Raw genomic sequence first — 16,439 nt, 5'->3', positions numbered from 1 at the left:
GAGTATTTGCTAGATAATTTGGCAATAAATTACCAACCCATTGTGAGATAATTTGATTTAATAAATAATTTATAAAAAAAATAACAGCCAATTGTGAGATAACTTGATAAAAAATATAAAAGAATTGATAGTTTCTTGTAACAGTATATTATTATTATCTAATAATGTTGAAATGTGTAATGATTGTATTAACTATGAAAAATTTTGAAGTACTTATAGATGAATTTTTTTTTCCTAAAAAAAAATTTATTTTCATTTTACTTCGTAGAAGATATAAATTACTACCATGTGATTTTCTTTTACTTTTTTATTATTAACTTTTCATAATAGGGATTTATATCTATTTTTTACATTAACTTAAGATTTGAGGTTATTTGAATTCGAATTTAATTCTTAAAATATGTTATAAATTTTTTAATCACTCAATTGGTTATGTGAATTTTTTTTTTAAATATGCTACGATTGAGAACAAATGTAACAAATGATTTTTAATTCAATGATTGGAGTTTTAGAAAATATGAACATTTCAAATAAGACTCCTTTTTTTTTTGTTTGATAAATTTGGTGGGGATCTTAAATTATGTTATTATCTAACAGTATCTTAACCAGGGGCCGCTCCCCTCAACTGAGAAAGCTTTCGCAAATCTTATAACAGCTTGGAGAAACTAAAGCCCATGGCCCATAAAAGCGGTGTCATTTTGAGTCACGCATATAAAATTCTTACATCCAATCTCATGGTTTGGGCTTTTATGTAACATAACAAGCCTGAATAAAAAACAAACTTTCTTGTTGCTGGGTTGAAGACAAAACTGATGATTGAACGTCCACAAAACAAAAAAAAAAAGAAAAAAGAACTTGGAAATAAAAATACTAAAAAATTAATTGCCTCGACATTGTTGCTTTTGGTAAGTCAAACTTTCCTTAATATTTTGAAATAAAAACAAGTTGTAATATTTTGAAATAAAAACAAGTAGTAATGTTTGATTTTTATCAGTCGAAGCCTGTTTTTTCGTTTCTTGTGTTTTTGTTTGGTCTGTAAGATCTGCCAATTTTGAAGTTGCTGTTTTCAAGTGATTAAACTGCTGTTAGGGGAGGCCACCATGGATATTGCCAATCAGTTGCAGAGACAGTTTATGGACTACTCTACATCACTGCATCGTGAGGTCAATATCTTTTCTTTTATGTTTTTGCTTTATTGGTTATATTTTTCCCAAAGATTTGATATTTTAATAAAATCTACAGATGGGTTTTTGTATTTTTAAGCCTATGGTTGCCTCTATTGAAAATATTTCTGGGAAATAAATCTTTTTTGATAAGGAAAAATATTATAAGCCATATCTTGTAGGTCTTATCAGATTTGTTTTCCCTGAGAAAATAAATCTGTTCACTTGAAAAAGGAACATTTTGGGTTTTCATTCTTATTTTCGGTCCTATCGTTTTGTTAACTGATTTTTTTTCTTCTTTTTGGATGGTTTTTGGAGGTTTTCTGATGATGGGTTCTTATTGGTTTTGAGCAGGGATTTGTGGATGATCAGTTCACTCAGCTCCAAAAACTGCAAGATGAAAACAGCCCTGATTTTGTGGTTGAGGTTGCCTCTCTTTTCTTTGAAGATTGTGAGAAGCTTATTAACAATATGGCCAGAGCTCTGTGAGTGTTTTACTGTTTTGTCTTATTCTCTTGTTCCTTTCTTCACTTTCTTTGATTTTAACTTCCCTTTTTTGGATTTTAAAGAAAGAATTAGCTTTGTTTGTTAAATAAACTGATACTAGTTAGTAATTGGGATCTTTTTCCCTATTTCTTCAGAGAGCAACAACAAGGTGTGGATTTCAAGCAAGTAGACGCTAGCGTCCATCAGCTAAAGGGTAGTAGTTCCAGGTATTCATGGACATCTCTCCTTGAATTTTCTAATTGACTTGCTACCATTTAATTGGGATATTCAATCTCAAGTATTCCAAGGAACTAATGATCATTGTAGAATATCATAATGATGTCCTGGAAACTCAATCACATTGCTGTTGTTTCGTTCTGTGTCTATGGTGTAGCATAGGTGCAATGAGAGTTAAAAATGTATGCATTGCCTTCCGAAGTTTTTGTGAGGCTCAAAACCGTGAAGGGTGAGTTTTGCTTCCCACTTATATAATATTTTGTTGTGATTTTCTTTTTGTAATTGCATGATTGCTGAATTAACTCAATTAACCACCCTCTGAACGTGAATTTTCTCAAGAAAATCCTTAATTAATGTATTCATCTGTTACTGTAGCACTATGCTGCTTTGAGTTGCTGCACTCTTCAACTCAGCTCAAGAAAATAGAATGACAAGTTAATATTTAGTCATCTAAAGATAAGTATACTCATGTTAAGCTTGTTTATTTACATCAATTTAACAGTTAAATGGAAAGATTAGATAGAAGTTGGCATTAGGTTCCAAAGTCTGTACATGCAATCATAACCTGGGTAATTGAAAAGAAAAAAAAAAGCATGGGTGTTAGCAAGTTTAGATATAAGTTACTTGAGAAGGAGCACCATTTTGATGAAAAGCTTGAGCTTCCATACTTGGATAAGAGAAAGCAAAATCATTCCACCACTACTATCTGGTGCAAAGAGCATTTCCATTTTGCTTAACCAAGTAGTCACTTCCATCAATCGTGACATTTGGCTAATATCATAATTTAGTCCTTTTAGATTGTTGGTCCGGCTAGATGTTGATGCAGGAAACTCTGCAAGTGAGTTTGCATGCATTTGACAAGTCTTCGTGATTGTTTAATGGATTAAAATTAAATTAAGAAGTTTTCTGGTACTTCAATAATTAAACGCCCAATTTTGCTGGTTGTCACACCTTATCCCTTATGATATGAACCAAAGATGATACCTTTTATGTATCTTGCAAGATGTGGCTTTTAATTTCTTGTTTCCCACTCCCTTAAATCTTACAATGAAGGGAGTGAGGAGTTGTACAAGAATCTGATTAACTTGATAATGTTGGGACAGATGTTTGAGATGCCTGCAACAGGTGACTCATGAATACTCCCTACTGAAGAACAAACTTCAAACCTTATTCAGGGTAAGTGTAAGAAACTGTGGCTAATAGAAAGTATTTTCTTCCTGCATGGTTTTGATAATCTAAGGGACTTTCGTTCTTCTTAATGTTAGTATTCCACTGGGAAAATGAGCATATGTACTCATTTGTTCCAAGTTGAGTTTTTCAGTTTCAACATCCAACAATACTTTTAACTGGAGTTGTTCCTGTTCGGTTTTTCAGCTGGAGAAACAAATCCTTGCTGCTGGTGGATCCATTCCAATAGTGGAATAAATAACATTCATATCATCCTTGTGGTGGAACAAAGGGGGAGTAAAAAGTTGGCATTGTAGATACTTCTTTCTAATGAGGTTTTGTAGTTTAAATTGTAACCAAGTTAAACTATTGAAGGATTTTGCTTAGATTTGTGTATAAAGCGTGGATGAATTAGAATAATGCTTTGAATAAATATTTTTAGCTTTCTGCAGCATAAGCATATATGTGGTAGTTTTCTTTGTTGTTCAATGTTGAAAATTTCATGTTAATTTGACCAATCAATGAAGGGTGTTTTCTATTCAGTATTTTTTTACTATTATTATTGAAGCCTATGGAAAAACTAAGAAATAAATCAGTGTGAAAACTGAATGTATATTGAAAAACTGCTTATTAAGAATTATATAAGAATCTTAAGTTTATATACAACTAACTAGAGGTTAAACTAGGAAATTAAATTTTTCTAAAAAACTAATCCTATAATTGAGGAATTGTCTATTCTAATTTTAGGGATACAAATATTTAATTTTAGAGATACAAATATAAATATACAGATTACAAGATTACAATCAGTTGTAAATAAGTGTTTTCTCACACTTTTCCTCAAGCTGGTGAATAGATGTTTTCCATTCTCAACTTGAAAATAATTTCTTGAAATGTTGCACTACTGAGACCTTTAGTCAACACATCTGTAAGTTGACCCTTGGTTGATATATAAGGTGTACAAATTAACTCACTGTTTAGTTTTTTCTTTATGAAATGTCGGTCTACTTCAATGTGTTTTGTTCTATCATGTTGCACAGAATTGTGTGCAATGTTTATTGCAGACTTGTTATCACAGTAGAGTCTTATTGGTCCATTTCATTTGATCTTCAAGTTTTCTAGGATAATCTTTAACCATAGTAGTTCACAAATTCCTTAAGCCATTGCTCTGAACACTGCTTTAGCACTTGATCTTGTCATCACATTCTGTTTTTTACTCCTCCAAGTCACAAGATTATCACCTAAAAAAGTGCAGTAGCTTGAGGTGGATCTTTTATCAATTACTGAACCTGTATAATCCGCATCTGTATATGCTTCTAGAACTAACCTTGAATTTCTTTTGAATAAGATACCTCTCCCAGGATTGGTTTTCAAATAGTACAATATACGGTAGACAGCCTGTAAGTGCATTTCTTTAGGACTATGCATAAATTGACTTACCACACTCACAGCATATGCTATATCAGGTCTAGTATGTGAGAGATAAATGAGTCTTCCAACTAATCTTTGGTACATTTCTCTATTTACAACAATATTTTCATTAGCTTCTCCAATTTTATGATTAAGATCTATTGGGGTATTTGCAGGTTTACATGCAAGCTTCTCAGTTTTCTTCAGAAGATCCATCACATATTTCTGTTGTGAGATGAAAATATCATGCCGTGAGTGAGCTACTTCAATTCCTAGGAAGTACTTCAATCTCTCTAGCTTTTTTATTTCAAATTCTCTAGCCAAACACTGTTTTAAAGATTCTTTCTCTTTTTCATTATCTTCAGTTACAATTATATCATCAACATACACTAATAGAACTGTGACTCTCCCTGAATCAGAGTGCTTGATAAACAATGTGTGATCTCCTTGACTTTGTTTATATCCCATTGTTAGCATTGCTTTGGTAAATCTCCTAAACTAAGCTCTAGGAGACTGTTTAAGGCCATATAAAGCTTTTTTTAACCTGCATACTTTGTTTGCTTCTAGATGACCTTCAAATCTCGGTGGAACCTTCATATATATTTCTTCTTCCAAATCACCATATAGAAAAGCATTCTTTACATTAAATTGTTAAAGCTGTCAATTATAATTTGCAGCCAATGATAACAAAATTTTAACTGTATTCATCTTGGCAACTGGAGCAAAGGTCTGTTGGTAATCCACTCCATAGGTTTGAGTGTAGTCCTTAGCCACTAACCTGGTTTTATATCTTTCAACAGTACCATCTGTCTTGTATTTTATAGTAAAAACTCATTTACACCCCACTGAATTTTTTCCTTTAAGCAACTTTATCAGTTTTCATGTCTGATTTTTCTCTAAGGCCTTTATTTCTATTTTCATGGCTTGCCTCCATTTCTCACTAGATAATACCTCGGATAATGTAGTTGTAACATAAATAATGTTTAGGCTCACAAGAAAATTTTGTGGGATGGTGAGAATTTTTCAAATGACACAAAATTAAAGATTGGGTATAGTGGATGCTTGGTACATTCTCTGGTTCCTTTTCTAATAACAATAGGCAGATCATAATCACTAGTTATAGTTTTAAGAGATTCATGCTCATTTTGAGAAACAGAATAAAAAATTGTAGTTTTTCATTTCCAGAGTTAGGATCAGGTTCTTGGACTGGTACTGGTTCAGGATCTGAAACTTTTTTTCTTGAGTATACCTGTAATTCTTTCATATAATTAAGAACAATATTATCCTTTGTCACATCTTTCGTATTTAGAATGGGTTCAGACTCAAATTCAGTGTTTGACTTGGGCTCAGTAGAAACAGGTTTCGACTCAGAAGAATTAATATGTGTAAATGTTGAAGAAGGGGGCCAATCAAGCAAAATGAAGTCTTTATCCTTATCTTCCATGAATGAAATCTCTCCCTGAAGATGAGGTTGAGTAAAAAATGGTTTATTTTCTTCAAAAGTGACATCTGCAGATACATAAAATTTTTTGGTAGGAGGATAACACTTATATCCATTTTGAGTTGAAAAATATCTTAAAAAATACACTTAATCGCTCTTGGATCTAATTTTTCCTGTTATGATTGTGAACATGAACAAATGATGTACAATCAAATATCTTAGGTGTGAGATTGTTTGTGGTATTGAGGTTGGGATAAAATTGTGAGAGTAGTTTCATAAGAGTTTAAATCCCAAAATCGTTGAAGGTAACCTATTTATAATATGTATGTTAGTGAGAACAGCTTCCCCCTAGTAAAATTTAGGTACATTTGCTGGAAAAAGAAAAGCTCGGGTTATGGCTAGTAAATGGTTATTTTTTTTTCTGTCACTCCATTCTGCTGTGAAATATTAACACAAGATGACTCATAGATAATCCTTTCTTTTTGAAAATAGGTAGATAGACTCTGGTTGAAGTAGTCTCTTGCATTATCAGACTTAAATCTCTTGATTCTCTCTCCAAATTGATTTTGGATCATGTTTTGAAAACTTAAAAATATACTATTCACATCTGATTTGGATTTAAGTAAAAAAATTCAAGAGACCCTGGTACAATCATCTATGAATGAAACAAATCATCTCGCATCAAAAATATTAGGAATTGTAGAGGGACCTTAAATGTCACTATGAATCAAGTAAAAAAGAGTAAAACTTTTTTTGTTACTGATTGGAAAAGACACACGTCTATGCTTTACAAGTTCGCAACATAATGAAAATCTTCGACATTTAATCATTTGAACAAGGAAGGAAACATGTTTCTCAAGGTTCCAAAAGAAGGATGTCCAAGATAAAAATGGTAAAGTTAGATTTTATCTTTATTGACAGATTTTTCAAAAAGAAATGACAAAGGTAAACTATTTTTGATACTACTTGTATTATCTGATGTCTCAAGATAATATAGTCCATCCTTCTCCTTAGTAAGTCCAATCATCTTCCCTAAATTCTGGTCTTGAAATTCACAATAAGAAGGATAAAAAGTTACTTTGCAATTTATATCTCTGGTAAGTTTTTGTATACATATCAGATTAGTAGACAATCCAAGAATATGAAGAATATTTTTGAGAACAAACGAGAGATTAACTTGAACATTTTCTAATCCTGTCATTGTGGTAAGTGAACCATCTGCAATAGCAATTTTTTTATTACTAGGACACAGGTTATATGTACTAAACTTTTGTGAGGAATGTGTCATGTGGTCTGTGGCTCCTGAGTCAATGATCCAAGAACTCGTAATAGGTTTAGCCGAGACATTTAATCCATGAGAATTGAAAGCTTTACCTGAACTAGAAACTTTACCCAAAGAACATACTACAGTACGTTTTTCAAGGATTTTCAATAAGTTTCTCAGCTTTTCAATCTCTTCCTTGTCGAACTCTCCTTGTTTCTGAGACATCTGTAGTACTCCAGTGATTTTTTCAGTTAACATTTCCTCAAATTGGATGGTAGTGATATCTTTCTTTGAAAGGGTTCGGTAATGAAGGCCTAAATAAGATTCGACAATGAAGGCTGAAAATTTTGCTTCCCAAGAAGAGCCTAAAGTTCTGATACCATGTGAAAAAACTAAAAAATAAATTAGTGTGAAAACTGAATGTATATTGAAAAACTGTTTATTAAGAATTATACAAGAATCTTAGGTTTATATACAATTAACTAGGGGTTAAATTAAGAAACTAAATCTTTCTAAAAAATTAATCCTATAATTGAGGGATTGTCTATCATAATTTTAAGGATACAAATACTTAATTCTAGAGATATAAATATAAATATACAGATTATAAAATTATAATCAGCTATAAATAAGTGTTTTCTCACGAAGCTATCTTTTACTAAATTCAGTTGTATGGATGACTGCAGATTCCCGATGTTTAGGTAGGATAGTGTAGAATAATGGTAGTAGGACCAAAATTTCGTTTGTAGGGCACCCTTCGACTGAAAGTTGGTGAACTTGTTAGCAATGTGCCAGTATCCTTTGATATTCAGGCCATGGTGGAACGGAGCTAAATCTTCAGTCAACTCATGAGAAGTGAATGAAGATGAAGCAGGAAATGATGGCAATTGGCTGGGTTCTTATGCACTTAGGTGATTGGAACGTGGTCTATTAATTTCTGAAGAAAATGTGGTGTCTAGATTCCAGAGGCAGTACAAGCAGTTGAAGTGTACAACTCACTACTTTACTAAGGATGGTCCCATGTAACAGTCTAATCTGATTTTTCCCATTGATCAATCTCTTGGTACTTTCTTGTTACGGGATCATCGCTAATCAGTTCAGCTTGCCTTTGCAGCTTGCCTTTGCCTGCAGAACTATACGAGCTGAAATAATTTCAGGCCATGGCCTGATGTGAGTGATACACTAATTATCATCCCTTTTCTTTTCAATACATCTATTTTCGTTGTTTATGGAGTTGGGGTTTGTTTATTGGTTCTTCCTATTAATGCATTCACTTGGCAGCTGAATACAGCCTTTTTGGCCCCTTTAGTTTTTAAGTTAGAATAGAAATGAGAGTTTCGGACTTAGAAACTTAACCTCCATTGGAATCTATTCCAACAAATAAAGAGAAAATGAAAAACCAACACAGGTGATAATAATGGCTTGATCAAACCCATGTTTTAATTATTATTATTATTGAGAAATGGATGTATAAGACCTGCACATGTTTTTCTGGTAGCGAAACAAAGATTCAAACAGTGGGTGAAGCTGGTATGACTCATCTTTGAAAGGATTATGCATTAAAAGACGATTGAAAATGTAATAGTAAGTAAAGTTTTTTTTTTTTTTTTTTTGGGGTTAAAATAAGAACTGAATCTCCTATTCCCTCTTCACAAAGTATTTGAACAGTTACTCTCATCATCTAACCCAATCATCTGGTTCTAACTGGACAAGCCTCAGAGGTAACCATCACATGGAAAATCGTTAAAGATCATCAGATTTCAGAATAAAACGTTAGCGTTAACCAAGGTTTTCCAGGGATCCTGTTTATAATTATAGAAAAGATAAAGGTGAGAGGGACATGTATCTGTGACATTCTAGACAGAATTAATGTTGTATGTCCGAATATGTTCTTGGGACATATATTGCCCTCGGAAGGGATATTGTTTTTGTCATAGTTAGAGAAGTAAATTGCATTAAATGATTCATGACCCACAAGTACCGATTTATGTATTAATCGAAAACTTGATTGTCAATCAAATCAACATATTGTCTTCTACTCAGCCACTACTCTCCCATCAAGCTTAAGGAAGATTGGCAAAAGAAAAAAGTGATTAAACAATTGTATGCATGTGTTGAGCTTTTTCTTTAATTAATCAAAGGTAACTGAGTTTTGTATTTGATTTGGATTGAAGTAGTTGTTACTCGATTCAGTAACCTACCATTTCTGGCATCAATCACTGCGGTTCGAACTTGTGATATAAAGAAAAATTCTGGGGATGTAGTTTTATAAAATTAAGGAGGGAAATGCTGTAGCTGGATGACAGAGACGGGACTAGATAGTTATGTAAATGTGCACAAGGAAGACTGCAACTGCAAGAGTGGCTATGCCTAGCCTGCCTGTCTGCCACACAAGGTTTGTAACTCCATGATTGAAAATGGAATGCACACGATGATTGATATACAGTGCCAGTATTTTTGGTTGTTGGGTTTGGTGCATTCCCTGCACGGATCCCCATTCAATATTAAAGCATCTTGGTACCAAATGGGGTTGTGGGAGTTGAATTGGGGCTGCTCCTCTCAGTCTTTTACCTGCAGCAGCATATAAGCGGATGAGAATTTAAAGCTTGTTTGGTGCATTTGGGGAAACAATTTTTGAACCTTGTTCCCTGCAAATCTCACAAACTTTACCTTCTAGGCTTTCACTTAAATGCTTCTAAATGCTGTGGTTGTTCTCTTGTCTTGATGCTTCATAACTCCCACCTTCAGACATTTATTTATTAGCTGGTTTTGCTGTTACCACATTTAATTTCCACCATGAATTTACATTTTTTTTCTTGAAGGAGCTAAATGCTCATTATAAACTTTCTTATTATCGGCAAAATCTAGACTTTTTCTCTGAAGAGTAAAAGATCAGTTTGAAATATTGCATGGAAGATAAACATTGAAAGGATTATCTTCCATTTCTTGACCTAGTGACACAAGAAATATTAAAAAAGACATTTGAGTTTAGGTTCAAATTAAGCCTTTTCATCTCTCTTTCCGTGCAATAAGACGTTACCTTACTTTAAATAAAATAAAAAATAAAAAAAAACATTGAAAGGATTTATTTAAAGGATGACCAAGGGTTTCCTATTTTAGACACAACAAAATCATTGAGACTTCAATTTTGTTGAACTACGAAAGTTGAGAGATGGTACTTTATCAAACCAAAATTCTAAATTGTACAATAGTGGAGAATTCATTTGTTGGTCAGATAGATTGTCATAACGCTAGCTGATTTATAATTTTTGAATCTTAATTTAAGTTGTCATCTGCTGCAACAGACTTTATATATGTTTGAAACCAAATTCATTTACTACTTTATTTGACCCATCTTGTTTAGATCCCCAAACCTCGAAAAGAGGTGCAGAACTGCAGATCGCAGAGAAGGGCTTTGTTTAGGAAATTGCAGATTAAACTTTCACCATGTTGTTTGACTCCCAAGTCTACAACATTAACCACTTGCACTTTCCATCTTGAATTTATTGCATCCCAATTTCGATTGTTGTTCCTTTGGGACCAAGAAAAGGTTATGTGTCACCTGCCATGTGCTTAGGCCTTGGAGACGAGAGAACGTCAAAGAAAATTTTTTTTAATCAGGTCTGCTCTCTTCTATGACCCTTTTTTTTTTTTTTTTTTTTTGTTTTACAAAGAATGCAGCATTTTGCATACAAAATGAATATAGCAAACGCAATTTCGACCTCAACAGCATTTTTCTCAAATTTTTTAGGCTAATTTGATGAAAGAAAGAGAATCAACTGCTCCTAATCCACAACCGTTTGGACAACAGGCAACTGACAGACATGTTATTATTGATGATTTTGTTTTGGTGTTGATCGTATTATAATAAATTTTAATTATAATATATTTAAAAATAATTTTTTATGTCAAATTTGATACTGAATGATATTAATTGTTTTATTTGTTTCGGTTAGCTTTAGTCAATTTTGATAAAATATTTTATTTTAATTGATGCATAAATATAAAATTTATTTTATAATTTTTAACTTATTTTTATTATATAATTATTTTTAACCTAATAAAAAAATAATTTTTGAAAATTGAGTTTTTTTTTTTAAATTTTTTAGTGCAACTTGTTTTTTTTTTATATTTTATTTTTCTAAACCAAAATTTATAAGCAATTCAATTTCTTTTAAAAAAGTAATTATGTTTTTTTTTCTAAAATTTGAGAATTTTAAAGTTAAAATTAAAATTTTTAATCTCTTTATTTTTATATTAATATATTTTACATAAAAAATATTTATTTAAATATCATATTATCAGATTAAGTATTTAAAAAATATCATAATAAATTGATGATATTATTTAATTATATTTTAAAATTTATTTGTTTGATTTATTTTGGATATTGGATAATTATATTTTTAAATATTGGATATTTATTTTGTACATGATTAATAATATATTATATACAAATTCAATATATATTTTTAAATATATTTATTTTTAAATAAAAAATTTGAAATAATATATCAAAATAATTAATATCCACATATACCAATTTTTTTTAAATCAAAATTTCGTGCGGCATGATATTAACATTATTGAGGCGGGTGACTTCATTTGTGGATGACGTGTCATCTCCTAGCTGCAGATTGCCAACCTGTCAAGGCCTCAACCTCAGCCTGGTGGTCTTCCTAATTGCTTCTTCCCTACCTAAGGGTCACCTGTATTGTTCACGTGATACCTGCCAAGAACCAACGCCCTACCTGCTGACCTGTCTCCCGAACCTAACCTCTACCTTCCGCGTAGGCTCGGACAACCGTTTATCCCCGAACCTACACAAATAAAGAAACAAAACCAAGATCATTAAAACAACAATAAAAAACCTAATAATAATAATTAAAAAAATAAAAGAATCACCGATTCACGCCCTTTTTCTAGTTGCCAGTTTCATTCATTAGTGTTAGAAGTAAGCCGTCAATGCTCTGCATCTTCTTTAAGAAGCCAAAATCATGAAAAAGTAAACCCCCAAAGCCCCAACTCATCAAGAAGAGAAAGCACAAAGAAGTGAAGCAAGCAATAAAAGAAAGCAGTTTCAGAAGCAAAAGAATCAAGCGACAAAAACAAGTCTTCTGTGTTTCTCTTTGGTCTTTTGCTTCTTTTTCAAGCCAATCTTGTTTTCTTTATATATATATATATATATATATATATATATATCTCTCTCTTTGTATAATCTTTGATGCTGATAGTTTCGCCATTAAAAGATTTCACGGTTGTGTCCCACGAGAAACCGGTAGTCTTCTCTCACGAAAAGCGACCTTCGCCAACCCAAAAGCCTTCTCTTTTTCTTCTTATATAAACCACTCTTCAACTCCCCACCTCTTTGCTTCACTGGAAAACTCGATCTTTTTTGGTCAATGGAGAAACAAGAAAGAATGAGAGTGGTTTCTTGTGCTCTGTTTTTAGTTGCTCTGCTTCAATGTAGGTTCTTGGCTGTTGCAATTTTAGACCCACTTGATTTTTTAGCTTTACAATCCATTAGAAAGTCTCTCAATGACTTGCCAGGCTCCAATTTTTTTGCTTCCTGGGATTTTACGTCTGATCCTTGTAATTTTGCGGGAGTTTACTGTGAGTCCGATAAAGTAATAGCTCTTAATCTGGGTGACCCACGTGCTGGTGCGCCTGGTTTAACAGGAAGAATAGACCCGGCCATTGGCAAACTATCAGCACTCGCCGAGATATCTATTGTTCCTGGTCGGATCTTTGGGTTGTTGCCGCAGTCAATCTCGCAATTGAAGGACCTTCGGTTTCTTGCGATCAGCCGGAATTTTATATCCGGGGATATTCCGGCGACTCTCGGGCAATTGAGAAGCCTTAAAACGCTTGATCTCAGCTACAATCAGCTCACTGGAGAAATCCCTCGTTCCATCGGAACCTTGCCGGAGCTCACCAATGTTATTCTCTGCCGCAACCACCTCTCCGGTTCGGTCCCTCCGTTTCTCTCCCAAGTCCTAACCAGGCTGGACCTTAAACACAATGCTCTCACGGGCTCGCTCGCTCCAGACTCCCTCCCTCCTTCTCTCCAGTCCCTCTCTCTGTCCTGGAACCAGCTGACTGGACCGGTAGACAGGCTTCTATCGCGGCTCGACCAGTTAAACTACCTAGACTTGAGTTTGAACCAGTTTACTGGTCCCATCCCCGGCCGTCTGTTCTCATTTCCTATTACAAACCTTCAGTTGGAAAGAAACTTGTTTTATGGTCCAGTCCAACCATTTGATCAAGTGACAATCTCGACCGTTGATATAAGCCACAACATGCTGTCAGGTCAGATATCACCAATGTTCTCCACCGTACAGAATCTTTACTTGAATAACAACCGATTCACTGGTCAGGTCCCGGCCAGCTTCGTGGACCGTTTATTATCCGCCAGCATACAAATACTTTATTTGCAGCATAATTATCTGACCGGAATCACGATTAATCCGACGGCCGAGATTCCTTTAAGCAGTTCGCTATGTCTACAGTATAACTGCATGGTGCCGCCCCTAGAGACGGCATGCCCGTTGAAGGCTGGGAAACAGAAGACTAGGCCTACTTCCCAGTGTAACGAATGGAAAGGGTAGATTGATAATTTCCACGATCTTCTCTAGAGCACTTTGGGTAGAAAATTTATACAAAAATAAATAATGGGATTTTTTGGAATCATTTATTTAATTAGTTATTTTTGTGGGTAAATGGTGAAATGAGAGAGTTTGTAATTTGTTATTTTCATTTTGAGTTTTATTATGTTCTTCTTAACGACCATAATATATATACTATTAAATTAAATTATAAGAGTATGAATTTTGGGGACAAGTACCCTTAGCGTTGGGGGATGGTTGTAAATAGGCTATGGCGCCATTGATAGAACTTTCTTTTTATTGGTAGCGCCATTAATAGAACTTTCTTTTTGTCTACCAAGCCAAAAAGTTATAATTTACTTTTGCATTACTTGAACAGACCACAATCAACAATTTAACATTATTATGATATTAATTTCTTTTTTCCATCAATGATTTTATTATTAATCATGTCAAAACTAAAAGATTTGCTTTCTTTTTATTATTGAGTGAAGTCAAGCATAACAATGTTATGTCACATCTTGTGTTTAGGACATTAGTATTAGTAAGTATGACAATTACAATGGTAACATGTTCCACAATCTTCTAGGATTTTGATGCGAATATTATTGGTTAGGCCCATGAAGATGAAGGCAGTCAGTCATGATTTATCATTTATCAGTGATTGGCTTCCATGTTCCACATTGAACAGACCAAGAATTGTCCTTTCTTTTGATTGCTTCGTTGGAACGTTTGCTCATTCATTTGGATTTGATTTCTTGTTTTCTTTTCTTTTTTAGAAGGGACGTGTGGGGGTAAAAATCACACTTCTCTAGCTTTACAGCTTTCCATTTGCACGGGGCGAAAAGCATGAATAGGATGAAATTGGCATTGGGGCCAGCTTAGCTACACCAGTGAACTTGTGTTTATCACGCACTTGGTGGTCTTCCTTCACCTTTTTTATTTGCTTAGTTCCTTTGGCAATTTGGGATGGACATGTGATCGAGATTTGAGGTAAATATTATACTAATTCACAGTTTGTCAGGGCACATGTAGTATTGTAGAGCAGAGATTAGTCTGCAAAACTCAAGTTTTAACCCATTTGGTTTCGAGGGTAGTTAGGGGCGGTTCTGGTTGGCAAATAGGCAAAAGCCATATAGGTTAACACACATTTTCAGTGATGGATTCTTTTTCTGAAACAATGGTGAAGTCAAACGCTACTAACAATTGTTAATGTTTTCTTTTCATTTTTTTTCCCCGTGGACTGACTTTCTTGCATGTGAATTGGCCAAACAAGACCTAACTTTGCATCTATGTGTTCTCAGATGCATAATCTAACAATTACAAAAGACATGTAATTCTCTGTAAAGATTATTATTAGGTAGATGCTGGACCATCACATTTACCCCAAAGGCAATCAGATAAAATCAAAGACAATGACAGAATTCAATAGTCTGAAAATTTGGGTATGGACTGTGGAGTTGGTGGTGTTGAGATTAAGCTTCCTTTTCATCCCAAAAAGAAAATGAAAAAGCCAAGTAAAAAAGATCAATATTCTTCTTACTCTTTAACTAGCATATATGCCTCGAATTAGCTTCTCTGAGAAATTTTTATCAACCTAATAAAGTGGGGACCCTCAATATTCTTTGTTCCCCCCAACTAATTATGCTGTTTCCTAGTGGAATTATCAAGTAAAGCAACACTTTGATTTGGTTATTATCCTCAATCTGCCGAAGTAGGGGCCCTTATTTCTTACATGTTTCCTTATCATTTAAGGGGCCCCAATGATTTTCAACAACAGAGTTTTTATAGAATAATATAGGGAAATACTACAGAAAATGCTGATCAATATGCCATGATGAAGACACAAAGGAATTGAGTACGCATTGCTCTGTTGTTGCTCAATATATATATATATATATATATATATATATATATATATTTCTCAACAGTCTTATTCTATTGGAGGGTGTGGGGGTGACTTTAGATTATGTGCAATAAATAAACTACGATGCTAACGATGAAGTGTTGTTATAGAAATAGGCAATATACCAAGAAGGAATGATGAGCATTGTTTTCAAAGGAAATAAAAATTAAAACTTGTGCCTATGTAATATGCATGCCACAGAAGAAACAGAAAATTTTACGACACCCAAAGGGAAGGAATGATGAGAATCATTCTGCAAGAAAAAAAACTTCTTTTTTCTTTTATAGAATGCTTGACGATATGCTTGGTTTGATCCACCGATTCTCAAAAAAAAAAAAAAGCATTTATTTTCCATTTTTATGGCACCAAAAAATATTAGTGAATTCTAGTAAGTAACCTGTGCTAGAGAAAGAGTAAAAAGTTGATATCAAAATTTCCATGGGTTTTCTTTTTTCTTTTTTATGGTGCATGTATATTCTTAATCTTGTGTATACGCCATCAACGCTCAGCAATAAACTCTGAAAAACCTGGAAAAAAATAATATAAATTCTTTGTAATGGTACAAGGAAAAGTTTCCAAATATCTTAGATTCAATTTTAGTCCTAATAATTAGAAAGTAAAAGTCGGGAGAATGAGCCAAACTTAAATGGGCCTAGAGGCTAGAACCCATTGACATTAGTGGGGCACTACAATTTAGCCGTTTCTTTGCAAAGGAGCATGGGATGTAAGGCCCACCACCCATTGTTTGTTCCCTGAATCC

At 33.5% G+C, this 16,439-nt stretch overlaps 2 protein-coding genes across 4 annotated transcripts; both read left to right on the top strand.

Annotated features, from left to right (window-relative positions):
• Window positions 1-835: 835 nt before the first annotated feature.
• On the top strand, window positions 836-3,510 carry AHP5 (histidine-containing phosphotransfer factor 5). 3 transcript variants are annotated; one of them, XM_022914091.2, is made up of 7 exons: window positions 836-905; window positions 1,090-1,163; window positions 1,518-1,648; window positions 1,805-1,876; window positions 2,044-2,115; window positions 2,990-3,062; window positions 3,261-3,510. In XM_022914091.2, exons 2-7 carry the CDS (start codon window positions 1,101-1,103, stop codon window positions 3,309-3,311), a joined length of 462 nt encoding a protein of 153 aa, XP_022769826.1. In that variant the 5' UTR covers window positions 836-905; window positions 1,090-1,100; the 3' UTR covers window positions 3,312-3,510. The 3 variants fall into 3 exon arrangements, with proteins under 3 accessions (XP_022769826.1, XP_022769824.1, XP_022769821.1); XM_022914089.2 differs by having other exon boundaries at window positions 857-905; window positions 1,058-1,163; XM_022914086.2 differs by lacking the exon at window positions 836-905 and having other exon boundaries at window positions 912-1,163.
• Window positions 3,511-11,727: 8,217 nt separating this feature from the next.
• On the top strand, window positions 11,728-14,154 carry LOC111313413 (uncharacterized). The gene has a single exon (XM_022914085.2). The coding sequence runs from the start codon at window positions 12,571-12,573 to the stop codon at window positions 13,774-13,776; it is 1,206 nt and encodes a 401-aa protein (XP_022769820.1). The 5' UTR covers window positions 11,728-12,570; the 3' UTR covers window positions 13,777-14,154.
• Window positions 14,155-16,439: the final 2,285 nt, after the last annotated feature.

This window comes from Durio zibethinus, chromosome 23, assembly GCF_047325235.1.
Source record: "Durio zibethinus cultivar Kanyao isolate XHJ-2024 chromosome 23, ASM4732523v1, whole genome shotgun sequence".
Classification (NCBI taxonomy): Eukaryota; Viridiplantae; Streptophyta; class Magnoliopsida; order Malvales; family Malvaceae; genus Durio; species Durio zibethinus.
This window is presented reverse-complemented; position numbering and strand designations above follow the sequence as displayed.

Coding starts and splice junctions, on each gene's coding strand:
- AHP5 (XM_022914091.2), top strand. CDS start 1,101: ATGGATATTGCCAATCAGTTGCAGAGACAGTTTATGGACTACTCTACA. Junction 1,649..1,804: donor AACAATATGGCCAGAGCTCT/GTGAGTGTTTTA, acceptor CTATTTCTTCAG/AGAGCAACAACAAGGTGTGG. Junction 3,063..3,260: donor AACTTCAAACCTTATTCAGG/GTAAGTGTAAGA, acceptor TCGGTTTTTCAG/CTGGAGAAACAAATCCTTGC.
- LOC111313413 (XM_022914085.2), top strand. CDS start 12,571: ATGGAGAAACAAGAAAGAATGAGAGTGGTTTCTTGTGCTCTGTTTTTA.